This window comes from Anguilla anguilla, chromosome 5 (assembly GCF_013347855.1).
Source record: "Anguilla anguilla isolate fAngAng1 chromosome 5, fAngAng1.pri, whole genome shotgun sequence".
Classification (NCBI taxonomy): Eukaryota; Metazoa; Chordata; class Actinopteri; order Anguilliformes; family Anguillidae; genus Anguilla; species Anguilla anguilla.
Genome location: NC_049205.1, coordinates 22499267 through 22518955, shown reverse-complemented (window position 1 = coordinate 22518955; position 19689 = coordinate 22499267). Strand labels below are relative to the sequence as shown.

General features: G+C 39.4%; 1 protein-coding gene across 1 annotated transcript in view; it reads right to left on the bottom strand.

Moving 5' to 3' along the window:
• LOC118226735 (repulsive guidance molecule A-like) overlaps positions 1-13918 on the bottom strand; it is a 64961-nt gene extending 51043 nt beyond the window's left edge. Inside the window, exons 1-2 of the mRNA XM_035416570.1 lie at positions 13311-13918; positions 4932-5047 (exon numbers count right to left, since the gene is read on the bottom strand). Of these exons, the coding sequence (XP_035272461.1) occupies positions 4932-5047; positions 13311-13324 (130 nt within the window). The 5' untranslated portion in view covers positions 13325-13918. The remainder of the gene's footprint in view (positions 1-4931; positions 5048-13310) is intronic.
• Positions 13919-19689: the final 5771 nt, after the last annotated feature.

Below are 19689 nucleotides of genomic sequence, written 5' to 3'. Positions count from 1 at the left end.
GAACCAATTGAGAAATATACACAAATCATTAAATGCAAGCGACGAACAGTCTCTTTACCCTGGCTGAATAATGATACTCGCCAGTTAATGAAAAAAAGAGATCTTGCACTGAAAAAGTCACTGTTCACCAAAACGAATACGGACTTCCTTACCTTTAAGGGACTGAGAAATATGGTAGTTAGGGAACTGTGCAAGGCAAAAACTACATACTTTACACAACTTTGCGAAATCTGAAGGAAATAGCACCTCTCTCTGGAAACACCCAAACAGTCTTACTAAACCTAAGCCCAGTCAATGAAAATCAATAATGGAGCTGTAAGTAAATGGAGTGATTAGCACTGACAGTACAGAAATTGCAAATTAATTTGATAATGGCTTAATTCAATTAGTGGAGCTTGCTAAAAAATTTGAACCAGTAAAATTACCACAGGTGACTATGACAGACTCATCGCAGTCTTTCTATATTAAGGAGGTTGATCAAGAGAAAGTAGGTAAAATCATCAATAAATTAAGTAATTCAAAGGCAAAGGATCTATTTGGGTTGAATACTGCTCTTATCAAAACACACAGCTCCACCCTGACCAAATGCATCTGATAAACCTCTCCATTAGAACTGGTGAATTCCCATAAAGTTGGAAAACAGCGATCATAATGCCAATTTTTAAGGCTGGAGCACCAGACCAAGTAGGTAACTATAGACCAATTTCTATTCTACCCGTTTTCTCAAAGGTCCTGGAAAAAGTTATTGCAGAACAACTGGTTGACCACCTTGAAAGCAATGAACTTTTTTATCCTAAACAATTCGGATTTACGTCAGGATACTCAACGAAAGTGGCCAACTGCTACCTCACTGAAAACATCAAGAGCTCACTAGACAAGGGTAATGTAGTGGGAGCAGTGTTTTTAGACCATAAAAAGGCTTTTGACACTGTGAACCATGAAATACTTCTGAACAAACTTAGCACCTTTAACTTTTCTGAGCAAGCAACCGGCTGGTTTACATCATACCTCGAATGTAGAGATCTTGGGGCCTCTGCTTTTCAGCTTATACATAAATGATTTACCAACATGCTGTAAAAGAGCTGGTTGTCAAATGTACGCTGATGACACAATCATTTATGTATCAGCTAAAACCCCTTGTGTAGCAGCAGAGACATAAACAAATGAAATGGAGGGTGTATCCCAGTGGCTCAAAAACAATCATCTAACCCTGAATCTTAAAAAGACTGTGTCAATGTGTTTTTCCATGAGAAGGAAAGCAAAAGATAAGCTCACAATTAAAATAGATCAAGAGGGAAATACAGGAAGTCAGTGATTTTAAATTTTTAGGTATCATTTTGGACTCCCAACTCAAATTTGAAAAACATGTTAAAAAGCTATGCAAGACCGTAAAGACAAATCTGAACTGTTTTAGAATGATAACACATTACATACCTCTTAAGGCAGCTCATGCATGCCATGATATTTTCACAACTATCCTATTGTGTTACTGTATGGAGCCAGGCTTCACAGTCAACTGTCAAACCAATTACATCACTATACAAACAAGCACTGAAAATAATGGATCAAAAACAAATTAAATGGCACCACTGTATAATTCTGAAAAAGTACAAGTTTGTCAGTTATGACAGCTTAATCAAGTTTTCTTTTATCAAATTGATTTTTGAATGTCTGAACAATCTCACCCTAGCTGTACTTCGTCCATATGTGACAAAAACAAACACCAACAGAATCGCCACTAGGGGATCAGCAAATGGCAACTGCAGAGTGGCACTGTGCAAAACCACGTTCGGTCAGTCATCTTTTTCAGTAAAAGGGATACATTTTTGGAATGCCCTACCAACTGAAATAAAAACACAAACTGATCTGAAAACATTTAATGAAAAGGTGAAACACTGGCTGAAACAAAACCAAACCTGCAATCACTGATCACTGATCATGCACTTGTGCACGCACACATGCACATGGACATGATACACACAGATAGAGGAACAGACACACATGGACAAACATAGATACATACTCATAAAGACACACGGACACACGCACCTATAAACATATGCACATACACATAATTTCCATGAATTAGTGAACATACACACGTGCACACGTATGTGCACGCGTACGCACACACACACATACACATACGCAACACATGTAAAATGACTGTAATGTGATGCAATCATTGTATGATCATGTAAAGAATGTCACTACTTACTATGTGCTCACTTTAACTAATGTACTTTTGGTAATGATGATATGTAATGACCATTTTTAAGTAGAAAAGCCTAACCAGGGACAGGGGTTGCAAATTAGCCTTGGCTATAAATCCTATATACAACATCTGTTTCATGTTATTGTAACCTGTTACAATGTTTTATGCATTGTCCCTGACAAATATACTAATAAATAAAATAAATAAACACCTCCCACCTTCATCCCACCTACACAAAATTATGTCAGTTTCCACACAGAACTGATGTTTTTGACACTGACACATGCCGAACACGGCAAAAAATGTGTATGTTTTCAGATTTGTGTCCGCCCCTAAATGCTCCTTTTCATGCAGTGTAAAATTCCGATTTCCAGGCTTTGGTTTCACTATGATCCTGTGTTTTAAGTAAGCATACCACCACAAAAGTACCACAGCCTAGTTTTTGACAGAACACTTTGATGATATCCACAATATGGCAAAATCCATATTGTGGCACTGCGTCATACTGATATTCATGTTAATAATGATACACCGCCCACCCTTACGCCGAACACTACGAAAAATATCTGTGGCTCTACACACAAAAGTCGGGAATCATTGCTGTCAACCATTGTCTGGGCTTAAGTAGTGGCAATTGATGTAGATTACTGGGGGGGGGGGGGGCAATGTGATAATTGATAGAAAACAAGGACCCATCAATCTCTTGCTGAGGGATAACTGAAAACTGACGGCAGTCGAGAAAACTACTCTAGATAAAATAGACAAATCTACTCATAAGTAGTCTAAATCTACCACAAATACTGACCACAATAACAAATACACAGATGGCTAAATTGGAAGCATACAGGATGGTAAAATAGGTCATATATTCTGTTTGTCAAGAATGTGGATATAATACCCCAAGCCCTGCATACGCTTCATTAACTTTATTTTAACAAAATACAGGTTTACTTATCTGTTCTGTCACTGAATTCTTCCTTTCCACAAATGGTTTAGTTTCAGTGGCGAGATGTCAACACTTTCTGCAATTACAACCCCACTGAAAACACCACTGTAGTCAATTTAGTTTTTGTACAAACTAATGACACTCAGAGATGAGGAATTCTCTTACATCAGTCATTTAGATGGCAATGTTCAATTTCCTCAAATAGTATGCAGGGAAATCTTATGTAAACTTCTAAATTTGCACATAAACAACGTTTATCTCCGTACAAGTACACTAATTGCAGTGAAATCGACGTTGAATCGATTTCTAAACTGTTCAACAAACAACCTTCCTCGTGACAATAAGAACAATATCTCCAATGTGTTACTAAACAATTGTAAGGTGTTCAGTAACACACAGGTGACATTCATGCGTTTCGGCAGAGGAAAAAGTTAAACGCTACAAAATCCCTTCAGCTCAGTGAAATGAAGACGCATGCCCTTCCCCCGTCATAACTAAAAAGGCATTTATCATCCATCTGATAAACTGCCGTAAACGAATCTCCAGAATGAATAAATATCGGCTAACACGTACATTATCTTGTTTGCTTAACGTTTAGTGACATTAAAGACAACATATACTAAGATCTGGCAAACAACGAAACTTGAAGATAAAGTTTGGGTGGTGGGAAGTACCGAAATCCCGTCCTATAGATATATCGACGGGGAACCAAAGGAAACAACATCCCTTGTAATGGATGAATAAAAACCTAACATATTACACTTTTTAAAGGTCACGAGGAATAAATACGTGTGATGTATGGTACCACAGAGAAAAAATGTTTTTTGGCGTACGGTGCAGAGTCCAAGTGTCACATCAGAGCATCCAAATTGAAAACTCACACTTAATTTTGGTCCAAGAAAAAGTGCGCGCGCAGGTTTTTTTTCTGGATTTATGAGTATGGTGCCATGAAGTATTACGCAACTAAAACGTGTTCAGTGAGGTGAAACATGGTTTATGTGATAGGGTAGGGTATTTCACTTGGGAACGTGAAGTCAGATATCAAGTGTCCAATGCCCAGTGCCCACTGTTTAAAATACCCAAAACTATTTTTAATTGGGTAAAACACGAGTATGAATTAACGTGGCGCTGAACGTGTATCCCCTCCCCCCAAAAAAACAGAATGTGTTTAGGAAGAATGCATAAATTCAACTCTGCCAAACGCATTGTGAAAACTGCGTGGTTTAATTTAAAACAGATGAGGTAACTTGAACTCCAAAACGCACGTCCCTTTATCTTTTCTTGGATGTTAATCAAAGTTATTTGGAGGGACCTAGCAACTATGCAAGGTTCCACTTTTCAGTTTTCCGTTTATATGTCCTTACTACAAGTTGTCGTGATTTTTGCTAAACATATCGGTAGTTTATCATTGTGTAATTGAACTCTTCCCCAACGCAATGTAAATATTCATGTACCCTGGAGCATAGCCAAATGCGTCGCTATGGTATAGGCTATAGCCTATAGCAAAGGAACACAACAACATTTGCTAAAATACACAGATTAAGTCGAACCAAACAAGAAAACCACTAAAAATGAGTCACTTAAAACACAACACACACATACACACACATTAGATGCACGCAATTCCAAGTTAGTAGCCTCCTGCGACAGCCTACCTGCGCGACAATGGGGTTAAATTTAAGGAAATGTTCCAAAGATAAAACGCACATCGTGAATCGGAAGCGTGACTTAAAAATATATTGGAAACAACTGAGAATTCTAGAGTCTTACCTGTGGGGAAGAGACAGATAAGCAGCACAAGGATCTTGCCGACTTTTTGCGCCGAAGATCTTCCTCCTTTCCCCATAACCATCCATCCAGCACGGGGTTGCACTTCCCTCCTCTCCCTGGTCAGGTCAATAAAAGAGTCGGAAAATAGAATTAGCCGACTAGATTGATTGTATCATTAGAAGCGGCAGTAAATCCGGCATAAAGAGCGCAAGAGGATAAGAGCAAGCAGAGCAGAGAAGTGAAACCATTCTTCCGATCGTAAATGGGTCGAACCCCAGCATTAGCTATTTCTTTTCATTTCCTCTCGCGTTCTAAACGTGAATTAGCAATGTTTCAGATTCCACCGCAAAACAGCCAGAAATGGCTATCGATCTCCCATTTCGGTGTGTGTGGGGGATGTCAAGGAGGTGCTGCCCACAATCCTTTTTTAACCAATGAGAAGCGGTGATTTTTGGCCTCAACCCCCAAAGAGTTTCAGATTACACCCCGACCTTGACGAAAGACTTCGACTCGTTGAAGTAGTGTTTGATAAACACTGAATCTTGTACATGTACTGGATTAATATAATTTATTCAGTATTTATTCATTATTGTGTTCCTTCTTTTTTTTTTTACATTTCCACCTGAATCAAAATCTTTTCTGAAACGAAATGAATACTCCTTCCTTACAACAACTAATTGTAAAGCACTGCAGGGATGTCAGCCACCGGTTTTCATTCCCTATATAAATGACTGTGTAACTGCATTGTCCAATCAATCAAATTCTACTTTAGTGACTCCGAGTGACATAAGCAATAATAACTAATATCAGGAAAGAGCAAACAATATTGTTGAGTGGTTCGACAAAAACACATTGATTCTAAACACCATGCCTACAAATCAACCAAATAATGATTAAGATGATTAAGCAAGGAATGTCATATACATATTTTGGAATATATATTGAAGCAACTATGACTTGCAAAAAACACATGACTGCAACCAAGTACAACTATGAATGTACTTTCTTTGCAGGTTACAACGTTTTGGAGCATGCAGCCAAATCTTACTTTTATGTTTTTGTTCTATCTCTCAAACCATCAATGGTATGGTTTGATGGTTGGGCGATATAGCTCAGGAGGTAAGACCGATTGTCTGGCAGTCGGAGGGTTGCCGGTTCAAACCCCACCCTGGGCATGTCGAAGTGTCCTTGAGCAAGACACCTAACCTCTAACTGCTCTGGCGAATGAGAGGCATCAATTGTAAAGCGCTTTGGATAAAAGCGCTATATAAATGCAGTCCATTTACCATGGTTGGTACAATAACAGCTCTGTGTAGCTTTAAACTGATATATCAAGACTGTTATGAGGGTATGTTACAAGATTGGCTGGCCATCAGCTTGAGAAGGCTTTTCAAGTCTCCACATCATCGGTGTCAGACTCCAGTCCTGTCTGCTGCTTTTGGTTCATTTCAACACATAAGTGATTATCTTAAGCCACTGATTGGTTAATGAGTCAATGCACCTTGTCTTCAAGGTCTAAATTCGTTGCTGAAAAGAAAACACAAAGATCCACAACCACATTTCCCCTCCAGGTCTGGTGTTTGATCCCTGTCCGATAATAAAAGTTTGATTAGATTGTCTAAAAAGATTTCTTCTGTGAAGAGTGACAATTCATGCCATCCATGAGGCATATAGACCTCAAAACTGTAGACATGATACATTTACAAATTCCTTCATTCCATAAACTGTTCAGTCAGCAAATATGTTTACAATATTAGTATAAGAATATCTATATGAAAGGAAATAGTAGGGCTTGTTGCAATTGTAATAGAAAAATGCAGTAACATGGTTTGGTACATTTATGGGTGTAACATGGAATAATAGGACATGAACAATAATAGTTATGCAACTTTTGAATGGGTGGGTGGTATGTGGAGTTTGTACTGTATTTGAGTTGTCCATCATCTGTACTGCAACATTTTTTTTACTTGCAATACTTTGTGTTGTCTGTGTTGAGGGAAACCGCTTTCTGACACAAAAATAATGTTTGCAAAATAGACAAACTATTCTATTCCGGGAAATATTTAAAACTCAGTTTACTAATTTACCTCACAATCCTGTCATTGAGATCTACTGGTCTATTTGGTATTCATATGATTCATATGAACTGTTTCATGGTATTCGTTATTTCAGGATACATGGTGCATTTTGCAATATGTCCTGGGCTTTTAACCAGAGGTACTGTAGTAGTGTAGGGTCCCCCCCAGCCCCCCGGTCTGCAGCCACAATCTCTCTTCTCTTAATCCTAAATAAAGTAAAAATAAAATAAATGTAACCCCTACGAGGGTTCCCCTGGATGCTTCTGAGCCTGGTTGGGATCGCTGGATCAGAAACAGTTGAAATTTGAAATCCCCTGGCATAAGTGCATCTAGAGTACCTTACCCTGGAAGTGCTCAAAGTGTGATGCACCTTCTGTGCAATGAGCATGTTGTGAATGTATGTCAAAAATAAGTGTTAACTGGTAATATGCAACAGATATAGTGTTGTAGTCTGTAATTCCCGGTCACTTGTCTCCCCAGTACTGTCTCTGTGTCTGTGTTCCCTGAGCTGCTTCACTCCCCTGTACTTGTGTGATTTCACTATTCGGGTGGTTCCGGGTTTTCGTGGTTTCCCCCCCTTCCTTCCAGTCTCGTTTTTACTTACTTCCTACTTATTTCTAGTTTTACTAATTTCTACTAATCCTTACTAATTTATAGATTGTAAAATACTAACTTCATTAATATACTAACATGTGAATATTACTAATGGACTAACACACACTAGTTTTGGGTTTTTGATAGTTTAGATCACTATACTAATACATTAACCAGTCTCCCCTTTTCCATGCTGCGCTGTAGCTCCACCCCTTTTCTTTCTAGCCTGCTCTAACGCTGAGTTCTGCAATTGCCTGCACCTGTCTCTTGCTCTGACTGCACCTCTCTCTCTCTGCACGCGTTTGTACCTGCTCACCCGGTCTATTACCGTCTATTATCATTGTGGTCTATGTGATTCCAGTCCGCGTTTTGTCAGTCCCCTGTCACTTAATTAGTTTTCCTAATGTTCTTCACCTGGATGTTGTTTGTTACTCCTCCCTCACTCACTTAACCCCTCCTTGATTGTTATCTTCCCCAGTGTATAAATGTCAGTCTTTTCCACCTGTTCAGTGTCAGAACGTTGATCGAATTCATTGTGCCGATTGTTAGTAAGCCTTTGTCTATCGAGATTCCTGCGACACCCCTTTGTACGACTTCGAGTTTGCCTGCCCCTTTTGGTTTTGTTTGCTTCTGGTTTGACCTTCGCTTTGCCTTGACTTCTCTTTTGCCTGTCCCTTTGTACCTTCGCCATTCTGATCTCCTGGTTTTTGATTTTTTGCCTGTTTTTTCACTATTCTTTTGGAAACTCGATTCGGCACCGTCCTCTCTCTGATTACCTGGCTTCGAACCTCGGACTGAATAAAGACAACGTTTTTTGGATTTCCCTGGTCTGCGTGTGGGTCCTTACACAGAACATATCATATAGCTCAGTATGCCCCTGGTGCAAGATGGGAATATTTCTGTGACTATCAATTTCTTAAATTGGCATTAAGTTGGACATGTAGGATTTTTTTTCTGATAAAGAATTGTTTCATTGGCTCTTGAAAATCAACAGAACATGTTGACAAATATGAAACATGTAAAACAAACCTTACAAATATACCTCACAAACTCTGGTCAGGATGGAACACATCCTTACAAATGAAAATTTGTACATGCTCTGATCACTGATTGCATGGCCATGTTATCAGCAAGTTGTCTGTTAAAGCTATCTTTAATATAACAACCCTGTCTATCTACAGACAACATTGAGTGAGAAAGTATTCTTTATTTATCAACAGAGATATTAAAGTACTTTGTAGATTATAAACCTAAATTAATACAGTATATGCCCTTGGAGGCCTACATATGATATACTTGTCATAACACGTCAGAAACACTTTCCTCACAATGCATTGCTAAGGGCATGGAAAAATGCTGGGGAAAAAATCCAATTTTATGTGCAATATGAATGCACCCTGTAGATTTACATGTGAGGGCTGTTGTACTTCCAATCTTACAGTTAGCTATTTAACTTGTTAGAAATAGCAGAAAATGAAAGTGTCTTCAGAAAATTCAAATGCAATAAAAGGATGGTATTCTTCAGCTTTGTTTGTTAATGGATATATTTAAAGTTTTATCCTCAGTAAATTTTCAATCCACATGTTAATAAAATAAGTCCCAACATGCACTGCCATTTGAAAAATGTTTATTCAACAACATCAACAGTTATTTGAATGAATTTATTAATTATGTGCAAGGAAAGTCACAAACAATTCTGTGCAGAATTCAGTATCAGGATAACACACTATTTCATGAAATTACACCCAATATGAATGTTTTTATGCTAATGATACATGGCAATAACTCAATGATAACTGTAACACTGATTTCCCATTTGCAAATCACTCTAAAAGAGCACATGCCAACTAAAAGTGTTCACAAAACAATGGCTGAAAAGCACAGTAGTTACAGTGCAATTATTTTTCCCTGTTACAAAAACAATAAAGAGATATGTTAAGCAGTGAGTGCATTCAGTAGACAAAGCACAGTATATTTTGTGTGATACATTAGAGAGGAAAACACCACCAACACCCTGACAAGCCATTGGTGCTCACCTCATCACAAAATGTTATGTAACTGGTCTTATCATTAATTATTCAAGAGAGGGTGCGATTTTTTTTTAACTTAACACTTGCCTAAAAGTGCATTTTCACTGTACAGTATTACAGAGGCAAATGATAGGGCAGGTCAACATACAACCAGTGATACCAGAATAGAAGATGAAGACTTCTAAATCATGACTGCTACTGGAATAGATTAAACCACAATGACACCGAACAATGATCTATGGAAACCTCACCGACGCCAGTGAACATTTTTGTGGTGAAAAGTCGGTAAAACGCTGTCTAGGCGTTCAGGTGAAAACTCGACTACATTTGGTTGAAAGGTGAAAGTTTTATAGCCGACTAATGCTGAAACCACACTATACGCGGCCCCGCCGCGCGGCGGAGCTGCCTCCATTCATTTTAAATGAGGGGCAAGGCATTTTGGGATTGCCGGCGGCACGGCGGGAGCGGCGAGGCCGCAGTGGAGATGGCAAAAATTCAACTTTGACCCCCTCGCTGCGTCGCGGTAACCAATCTGATGCGATAGAATGATCCGTCAAGTAAATTGTCCCCATTTTTTTCTAAAAAAAATAGGGACAATAGGGACAATTTACTTGACGGATCATTAGATCAAATCAGATTGGTTCAGTTCGCTTCAGTTCGCTTGTGTCGCGCAAGCTTCGAAGCCGGTTCGCGACGCGTTCGCATCTGGTAGAGACGACGTCGCCCGCTGCCGTTGTAATAACAGTACTTCAACTACGCTTCAGTTACACGCGTAATGCGCTCGCGGTCGATACGCGTGCGGTGGGTGTCCGGCTTAGGCTGAAGCCACACTATACGCGGCGACGGCCGCCTGTGGCCGTGCCGCGTCCCCAGTCGGCGGTTTGTGGGCGTCACCTATTTTTGACAGACAGTTGTGTTTGTTAAATGTTCATTGTCCTGTCTGAATAAAAATCATTTTTGCAGTAACCTAGATCTGAATTTTTTGTCATCTGCCTAGCTAGGCTGTTTAATATCTAGCTAGTGAGTAACAACCAACAACAAAAACATTGTCTGGCTAATTAGCCAGATAATGCCTTCAGAGTTACATCTGGTCAGCTAGCTAGGTGGCTGGTAGAAACGAACAACTTGCAACTAATACATTAGGAAGATTTTTTTGTTTGTTATTGTTTGTTGTTACTCACTATAGCTACACATTAGTTAGCCTAGCTAGGCAGCTTATTAACATTTTTCAGCGCTAGGTTACTGCAAAATGATTTTATTCTAGACTGGACAGTGATAGTAGGCTGAAGCCTTAGGCTGAAGCCACACTATACGCGGCGACTGTCGCCGCGCCGCGTCCCCACAGTCGGCTGTTTGTGGGCGTGTCACCTATATTTGACAGACAGTTGTGTTCGTTAAATGTTGACCGGGTTTAATATTGTGTTTCATATTCATTGTCATGTCTGAATAAAAATCATTTTTGCAGTAACCTAGATCTGAAAGATGTTAGTCGGCTGCCTAGCTAGGCTGTTTAATGTCTACAACCAACAACAAAAACACTGCCTGGCTAATTAGCCAGATAATGCCTTCAAAGTTATAGGCCTATCTGGTTAGCTAGCTAGGTGGCTGGTAGAAACGAACAACTAGCAACTAATACATTAGGAAGATTTTTTTTTGTTTGTTATTGTTTGTTGTTACTAACTATAGCTAGACATTAGACAGCCTAGGTAGGCAGCTTATTAACATTTTTCAGAGCTAGGTTACTGCAAAAATGATTTTTATTCAGACTGGACAGTGATAGTAGCTAACGGCGATAACTACATTGCAGAGCCACCGACAATTCCAGAGACTTTTCTCCACCCTGCGTTCCTCTTATCAATGTCTCTGTAGGAGATTTTATTAAGTCGGGAAACCCGATACGGAAATTACGAGTTGGGTCCTCCATTGTGGAACGATAGAATGTGGAACTAAAATTAGAAAAAAATAGGGACAATTTACTTGACGGATCATTAGATCAAATCAGATTGGTTACCGCGACGCGGCGAGGGGGTCAAAGTTGAATTTTTGCCATCTCCCCCGCGGCCTCGCCGCCTCTCGCCGCGCCGCCGGCAATCCCAACATGACTTGCGGGGTCTGGCCGCCACCTCTCATTCAAAATGAATGCAGGCGGCGGGGCCGCGTATAGTGTGGATCACCGTTAAGAAGTAGGCAGCCCATATCCGGGTAAAACCTGAGCTATATTGTGGTTAAGAGTGTTCTGTTCATGTCAAAACGTCTAGCAACCTTTCTACCCCTCTAGACGTCTAGATTCGCGTTCAGTGAGACATTCTTCAATTTACAGATGCACAAAGGAACATCAAATTATGGACAAACCTTACTGTTCCTGAAATTATACACGGATATCTGTTTGGTAACATTTCCCAAAGGAAAGGGCATAGAGAAAAGGATTAATTAAGCATGAATATTTGAACATGCTTTTGAAGCTGAATAAGAAGATACAAATATATTTAAACATAAATCCATACAAAACGAATAAGTCAGCGAAGAACTGCAGGCAATAGACTATCTTAAAAAAAAAAAAAAAAAAAAAAACGGAGCCGTCTCGTTCCATTAAATCCATGTTGAGGAATTAGTAACAAATCGCTTTCCAATAGTTGGCGCTTGCACGTCTGCGTACCGTTGGCTGAAGAAGTGTATTACTGCAAGCGCACACTGTGCCAGATGGTGTAGTGAAACCAAGACGAATAATCTGCCATTAAAATTTCAATCTGGACAATGTGAACATGTATTGCCCTTAAATCAACAAGCGCCAAACACAATCTCACGAAACACTTCCATAATAGCGTCTCTGGTTTATAGTATTTTCTATCATATATGGATTTATACTTTAATGTCCATTTTTAATTTAAAAAGGGCATTTTACCCCGACCAATCTCTGAAACACTTCGTGGATGTCGTGGTGATGCGTGGATGCGTTCGAACGTGAACATAATAGAAACAAAACTAACAATCAAGAATTGTAGTTTCCTTCCGTCTGTTGTCTGGTTTTAACAAGATGTAGGCTATTATGATGTATAAGTAATCTATCTTTATTTATTCAACTGGAAAGTTCATTCCGTGGTTTTTATTATTATTATTAGGCTATTATTGTTGTTGTTGTTGTTATTATTATTGATTAATTAATTTTTATTTTATTATTATTATTTTTTTTACTGTTGTCGCATTTGTCATTATTCAACGCCAAGAACACATCTCTCCAACATTTATTTCGCACGGGTTCCTTAGCCCAAGACTAGACGATAGCGACAGGATTAACGTATTTGTGCGAAAAATGAAATAGCTGTTGAGTAAAAGCCAACAGAAGACAAATCTTATTTTAAAGCTTATTTTCTACGTGAAATATATGCTTCAAAATAAGATTTGTCTTTTGTTGGCTTTTACTCAATAGCTGTTTTGTTTTGTCTGCAATATCTAGCCTATAAGATAGGCTAGATAATTGATTGCAGACAACAGCCACGTGTGGTAGCCTACAACAACAGCGAAACTTCTTAAAATTCTAAAAATGTAAACCGCGCAAAAATACGGACTGTTATCGAGCTGAAAAGGCTGTTGCTTTCTTATGACTGTATAGCGTTAAATAAAAATCATAAATGAATATCCGAATGTCTGCATAATGCGCTACATACTCTGATGCTTACCTTTGCGGCTGCATGGAGCCGTCTTGTAGCCTACGCTCAGGTGCCGAGCTGGGCGCGGAAACGAAGGGAAAGTGCACAGACCAGGGAAAGCCCGAATCCGGCTGACCGATGAAAAAAAGACTAGGTGGCGTGGTGTTGAACCTTCGAATTAAATTTGTACTCCTTTGTTCAGCTGAACGAAAAATACTGCATTCTTCCCTGCATGGTTTCTGTAGAGTCGAGCAGCCACCCCAGATAAAATGGGGCGTGAAATATTAGCCTAAGTGATTTCTCACCGGAATGAGATGATAAACAGGTCTTGTCAACTATGATCTGATGCACGGTGTTACAGTTCTCATCTGGGTTCTATTTCTTCTGTCTTATCAGTTGGCCAGATATGTCTTTATTGTTTTTGTTTATTTGTTGTTTGTTTGTTTGTTTTTAAAATGCCATTGGTCAATTTCCAATCAAGTCAATAAACTATACTGTCTAACTACGCTCCTGTTTACTTTCTTAGTTTCCCGTCTTTTAAACTGTTCTGATTCTTCGATGTAGATTGGAACACCCCCAGGGGCCGCTGCCTATTCAATGCAGACTGCTGTCGCTTTCTCTTTTCCTCATCTCTTCGGCATTGTGAAATAGTAGGGAAGCCAGAGGTGTCAGAAACAACGAGCTGCACGCGCTGTGTCACCTCTGGGACCCCGCACCACAGTCTGGAGTGGCACAGTAAGCCGTGCGAAATACTTTGGGGTGGGGGGTCTGCCAGAAGCAATTATGAGACCAGTGACAAGCGTCAGTAACAGCAACACTTGTTTGCACAGTGATGCGCAAACACACACACACACATGCACACACAGTGAGGGAGAATGAATGGGGACAATCCATCAGGGGACACTGCTACAATAGGACACATCATAGCGCAAGAGGCTAATGAGACATGGGACTAAAGGGACGGTATCCCTCGCCCGCTAGTATGTGTGCCATTAAAGCACACCGTTGCCAGTTATTAAAGCGTGGACCTTGTATTTGGAGAGTGGGTATTATTTCCCCATGGTCTACATCGATGTAGTGCTTACCCCTTCTAACACACTGAAATCAGAATTGCCACAGAAATGTGGGTATGATAGAACAAAGAGATCCCGTACCATGCACACATCTGGGTCCTGTTTCATATACAGTATCTGGCTGACTTGGTTAACCTGATTAGTTTGTTGACATTTTGAGATAAACTCAGGATTTTTGGTTTCATGAAGCGAGTTCACAATTTAGTCAGGCTTGTTTGTGGGGAAACAGTCTTAAACCAAAACCAGCAAAACTGGAGATTTATGGTTAAGTTAGCTGTATAAAATAGCCTATAAGCCACATGCATACAATAACGGCTTGTAAGGTCTAGTTGAAATGAGGCAAGTCTTTTTTTTCTTGCCATTTTAGCAGAGGTTCTGCCTATGTGCCTAACCAAGGCGGTACTAGTGCTACCATGTTGCTATCCTAAGGTATACAGACCCCAAAATTGTACTCCAGAAAAATTCCGTATGAAATTTTGAATAGACAAAGTCACCATATACACGCTGCAATCCAATAAATGCCATGGTTTAAGAGCACGCTTGAGACCAAACTCACTCAGTTGGCCAAATAACCACTGAATACACACACTTGTGGTAGCCTCGTAGCCAAATGTGATGGTTAATAGTGCTCAGCTACTGCTGCCAGCACAAAGGTAAATCTGAAACAGAACATGTTACACAGGAAAACATCCAGTGTTAATTCAACTCCAACAGTGTTAATTCAACACATTCTAGAGTGGGACAAAATGTTATCTGTTATAAGAGCTGAATTAACACTGGACATTTTACTGTGTACCAACTAGAGGTAGCATGTAAATTTGTGTAGAATCCGCAATAAATTTATGCCAACACTTTCTGCTTTTCTCTGCATGTAAGTTGTTTTTTTTTGATTTACCAAAAACCATGTAGACCTCTTTCTTGGGATGTCAGTGTGTCTAGATGAAATCAGCATAAATGTTGCTCACATAATGCATTTAGCCAACTCCTACATTCACCTTAAATGGTCAGAAAACACCAAAAATTAATCTGTTTAGCATGTATCCCTGTTCATATCCATAAAGTGGAAATTCAGAAACAATGGCAGAACAGAATGTGAAAAAAGCAACATTTTTCAAATTGTGGGACTGAAAATTTAACTGAAGAAGTTTGTAAGGGAATAAAAATCCTGTTTTGGGATCTGAGTATTGCATCAAACAAAAATAAATATGGGAACTGGCAGAAGTCACAGTGAATGCTGTCAGTTCATTCAGATGTGCGTACATAACAAAAAATAAAAAAGTGGTCTATAGACCGGCACGTCATTACCTAGGCCTACCTAAATATATAAGTTGCCCATTTGGCCTACGGATTGATCACACACAAAGGTAAGATAATCAGGGGATCTGCCATAATTATCTGTCCATCAAGTTAGCTGTCATAATTACCTGTAGACTATAGGACTATTGTGGAGAACTGATCTGCTGTAATTTCTTAACTGCACCATGCAGTGACTTAGAAATGAATTAAACGTGGATAATTAAGACAACAGATTGTATTTCATCGTGCTTTATTGGAGTCTAACATTAGACATTACACAGAGTAACAGCAAAATAATTGTAGGCCTACTCCTAATTTTTTCAGGAAACATTGAATCCTCAGCTGCGAGCTTGTAGCTCCCAGCTCGCACCTATAGCCGAGCTCCCAGCTCCCCGCTCCCAGTTTGCTGATTTGAGCTCGGACCTCAGAGCTCCCAACTCATAGCTCGCTCATCCCATCTCCCTCCTTGCAGATTGTAGCTCCCAGCTCACACCTCACTGCTCGGAGCTCCCACCTCGTAGCTCGCTGATCTCAGCTCCCAGCTCTCAGATCGTACCTATCAGCTTTAGCTTGCTAGAAGACCTCTTAAATATGTTACTTTAATTTGAAGAAATATTAGAACGTATCAATTATTGAAATACTAATGTGCTTCATTGTAAGGAAGGTTAATGCTGGAGTAGGCTATTTTTATTTTAGAATATGTTTTATTATATATAAATGTCAACAAAACGCTTGTCTGTGTAAAGGGGTTAAACAGGGTGTTATTCTTGGGTAGATTGTAATGAGCTCTGGATGACTAGGTTACGTGTGGCAGTCTACCCATTTGAGCATATAAGTTAAAGAAAATTGGCTGTGGTTTTACCTGGGGGGTTGATGTTGCTACCCCCGGGAGATAAATCTTTTTACAGACCTGTAGTGGTACTGGGCCAGAGTATGTACAATCTCACTAATTATCCATGTAAACTTGGTTTCGTTGGTTAGAATTTGTTTAGTATGTTCACCAGGTTTGCACTGTAAAAATCCTAATTTAAAAAGTTTCCCTGTTGCCGTAAAGAGATGGTCTTGTAACCTAAAGGTTGCAGGTTTGATTCCCGGGTGGGACACTGCTGTTCCTTGAGTAAAGTACTTGCTCCTGAACCTACATTGCTCCAGAATATGTCCAGCTGTATCAATGGTTGCAATGTAAATGCTATGCTGTGCACGTTTCTGTGGATAAGAGCGTCTGCTAAATGCCTGTAATGTAAATGTAATAAATTCCACCAGAACGGTTCTCATTGTTTCAATGTGTTTTAATTTACTATAGGTAACCTAACTCAATAGCTGTGATCAAAAACTACATTATAACCTAATTTCTATTATTCTGCATATGTGTATCCAATATCACAATGATTTTTCATTTGTTGCTACAGCTCCGCATAATTGTGTCTTTATTGGTTTAAAATTGCCAAAACAATTGAAACACATTCCTTTAAAAATCAAATCTCATGAAGAAGAATCACCTAAGACAAAACATTGTGAACAAAATTGTAAACAAAATTTTAACATCAAGACAAAGAAAAACCCAGGAAAACCTTTAAATCAATAAACATCAATACATAAACATAAAACACAAAACCACAATAACAGTAAAATATATATTTTTAAGAACACAGACATTCTCTGTTAAAAAATAGTACATGTGCCGAATATTTTTATTAAGACATTAGACTTTTGGGATTTTTTGGAAGTGGCATCAGGGCAGTTCAAACTCTTTACACAGATGGAAACTGTTCTATTAAACTTAAACATGGAACGACTCAACATTTCAGTTAATTAGAGGCATCCAACAAGGGTGCCCTCTTTCTCCCTGTTCATGTCTCTTGGCCATGCAGCTTTTATCTTCTCATTTGAAGGATATTATCTTTGAGAGCAGATCCATCTATATTAGCCAGTTAGCAGATGACTCATCTCAAAATTAAAAAAAGAAGACAAATCTCAAATTTAAAAAAAAAACATTCGTGTTATAGAAATATTCTCAGAGGCCTCAGGTTTATGGTAGAATATTAATAAATGTGAACTATTTGCTGTTAAATCTTGCACAGACAGCAGTATCTATATACACCTGTAAAAGACAAAGTAAAATATCTGGGGATTGTTATTGTTAAAAATTAAAACTTGAAGGCCACTCTGAATTTTCAGCTGCATATAGCTAGTGTTCAGAAAAAAATTCATTAGTAGCTATGAAGAGATATCTCGATTAATGGAAGAATTTTATTAACCAAAGCTGAAAGATTAGCTAGGCTAATCTACACAACACTGAAATTGGATGCCTCCAAAGAAATTAGTGAAAATGTAGATCAATTTATGACAAACTTTATTTGGAAAAATCTGACCCACCTTATTAAAAAAATCTAAAACATGGGGGTCTGAACTATGTAGACTTCTCCACCTTAAACAAAACCATAAATTAAATGGGTTATGCAGTTCTTGAAGAATCCTACTTGTGTGGAATTTTATGCTCTCGTACTGTATGTTTTTACTCATTTGAGTGGCTCAAGTTTTCTACTCTGATGTAATTATGATGTGTCAAACTGATGTGTCAAAACAAGTCTTTATTTTTTAAATACTGGTTTAATAATAATATTTTGTTGGCCAGTCAGCTTTTAACAGATAATGGGCATTATTTTCATACACTGAGTTCTTATCAGAATTTTCAATCCTTATTACTCCAAAGGAGTAGCAGTTGTTTTTGACACCATCCCTCATTGTGCAAAAATGCTACTGTCTGCTCCAATAGGTAAACTTTGCCCAGTGCCTTTGGTAAGTTCAGAACACATAATTATTGGACATACAAACTATTTATTAAATCATACTACTGATCATGGTGGCTGTGTAGTATAATGGGTAATGTGCTGGTCTTGTAACCTGAAAGTCACAGGTTTGATTCCTTGGTGCGCTGCCATTGTGCCCTTGAGCCAAGGTACTTAACCTGCATTACTTCAGTATATATCCAGCTGTATATCCAATGTAAATGCTAATGCCGTATATATCCAGCTGTATATCCAATGTAAATGCTATGTAAAAGGTTGTGTAAGTTGTTCTGGATAAGAGCATCTGCCAAATGCCTGTAATAAATGGATAAGAGCAATATTTTAAAAGTATTTAAAAACAGTGCCAGCTTGTATCTCATTTTGGTCTCAGTCTTTTTCTTATGTGCAATGGGATGCAGTCTGGCCATTAAGTAATTAATACCTATTAACGATTAAAGTGAAGGAGGTGTCCTATAAAATTATATATAGATATTATCCTGTAAAGAGCTGTATAGCCAAATACCATAGCAATGTTGACACTATGTAGTTTCTGTAAACTTAAAAGTGAAACTGTCTTGTCTGTCCTGATCCTCCTAGACCTTTCTGCTGCCTTTGACACCGTCAACCATCCCATCCTCCTGTCCTCCCTGGCAGCTATGGGGATCTGTGGCACAGCACTTGACTGGATTGAGTCCTACCTCTCCGGTCGCTCCTTCCAAGTCGCCTGGGCTGGTGCAGTATCAGCACCTCGCCCCCTTGCCACAGGAGTTCCCCAGGGCTCTGTCCTTGGTCCCCTCCTATTCTCCCTGTACACCCAATCTCTTGGTCCTGTAATCTCTGCCCATGGGTTGTCCTATCATTGTTATGCCGATGACACCCAACTCTTTCTCTCCTTCCCGCCCTCTGACACTCGGGTCTCTGCTCGCATCTCTGCTTGCCTGAGGGACATCCAGAGCTGGATGGATAACCACCATCTTAAGCTGAACCCAGGCAAGACGGAGATGATCTTCATCCCTGCTCCGTCCTCTAACCTTCTCGACTTTTCTATTTCCCTGGGGGACACTGTGGTGTCATCATCACCCACCGCAAAAAACCTTGGAGTGGTGATGGACAACAGACTGTCCCTCTCCCAGAACATCACGGCGGTGAGTCGAACGTGCAGGTTCTTCCTGTACAACATCCGGAGAATCCGCCCCTTCCTCACCACCTACGCAACCCAGCTCCTGGTTCAAGCGATGGTCCTGTCCCGCT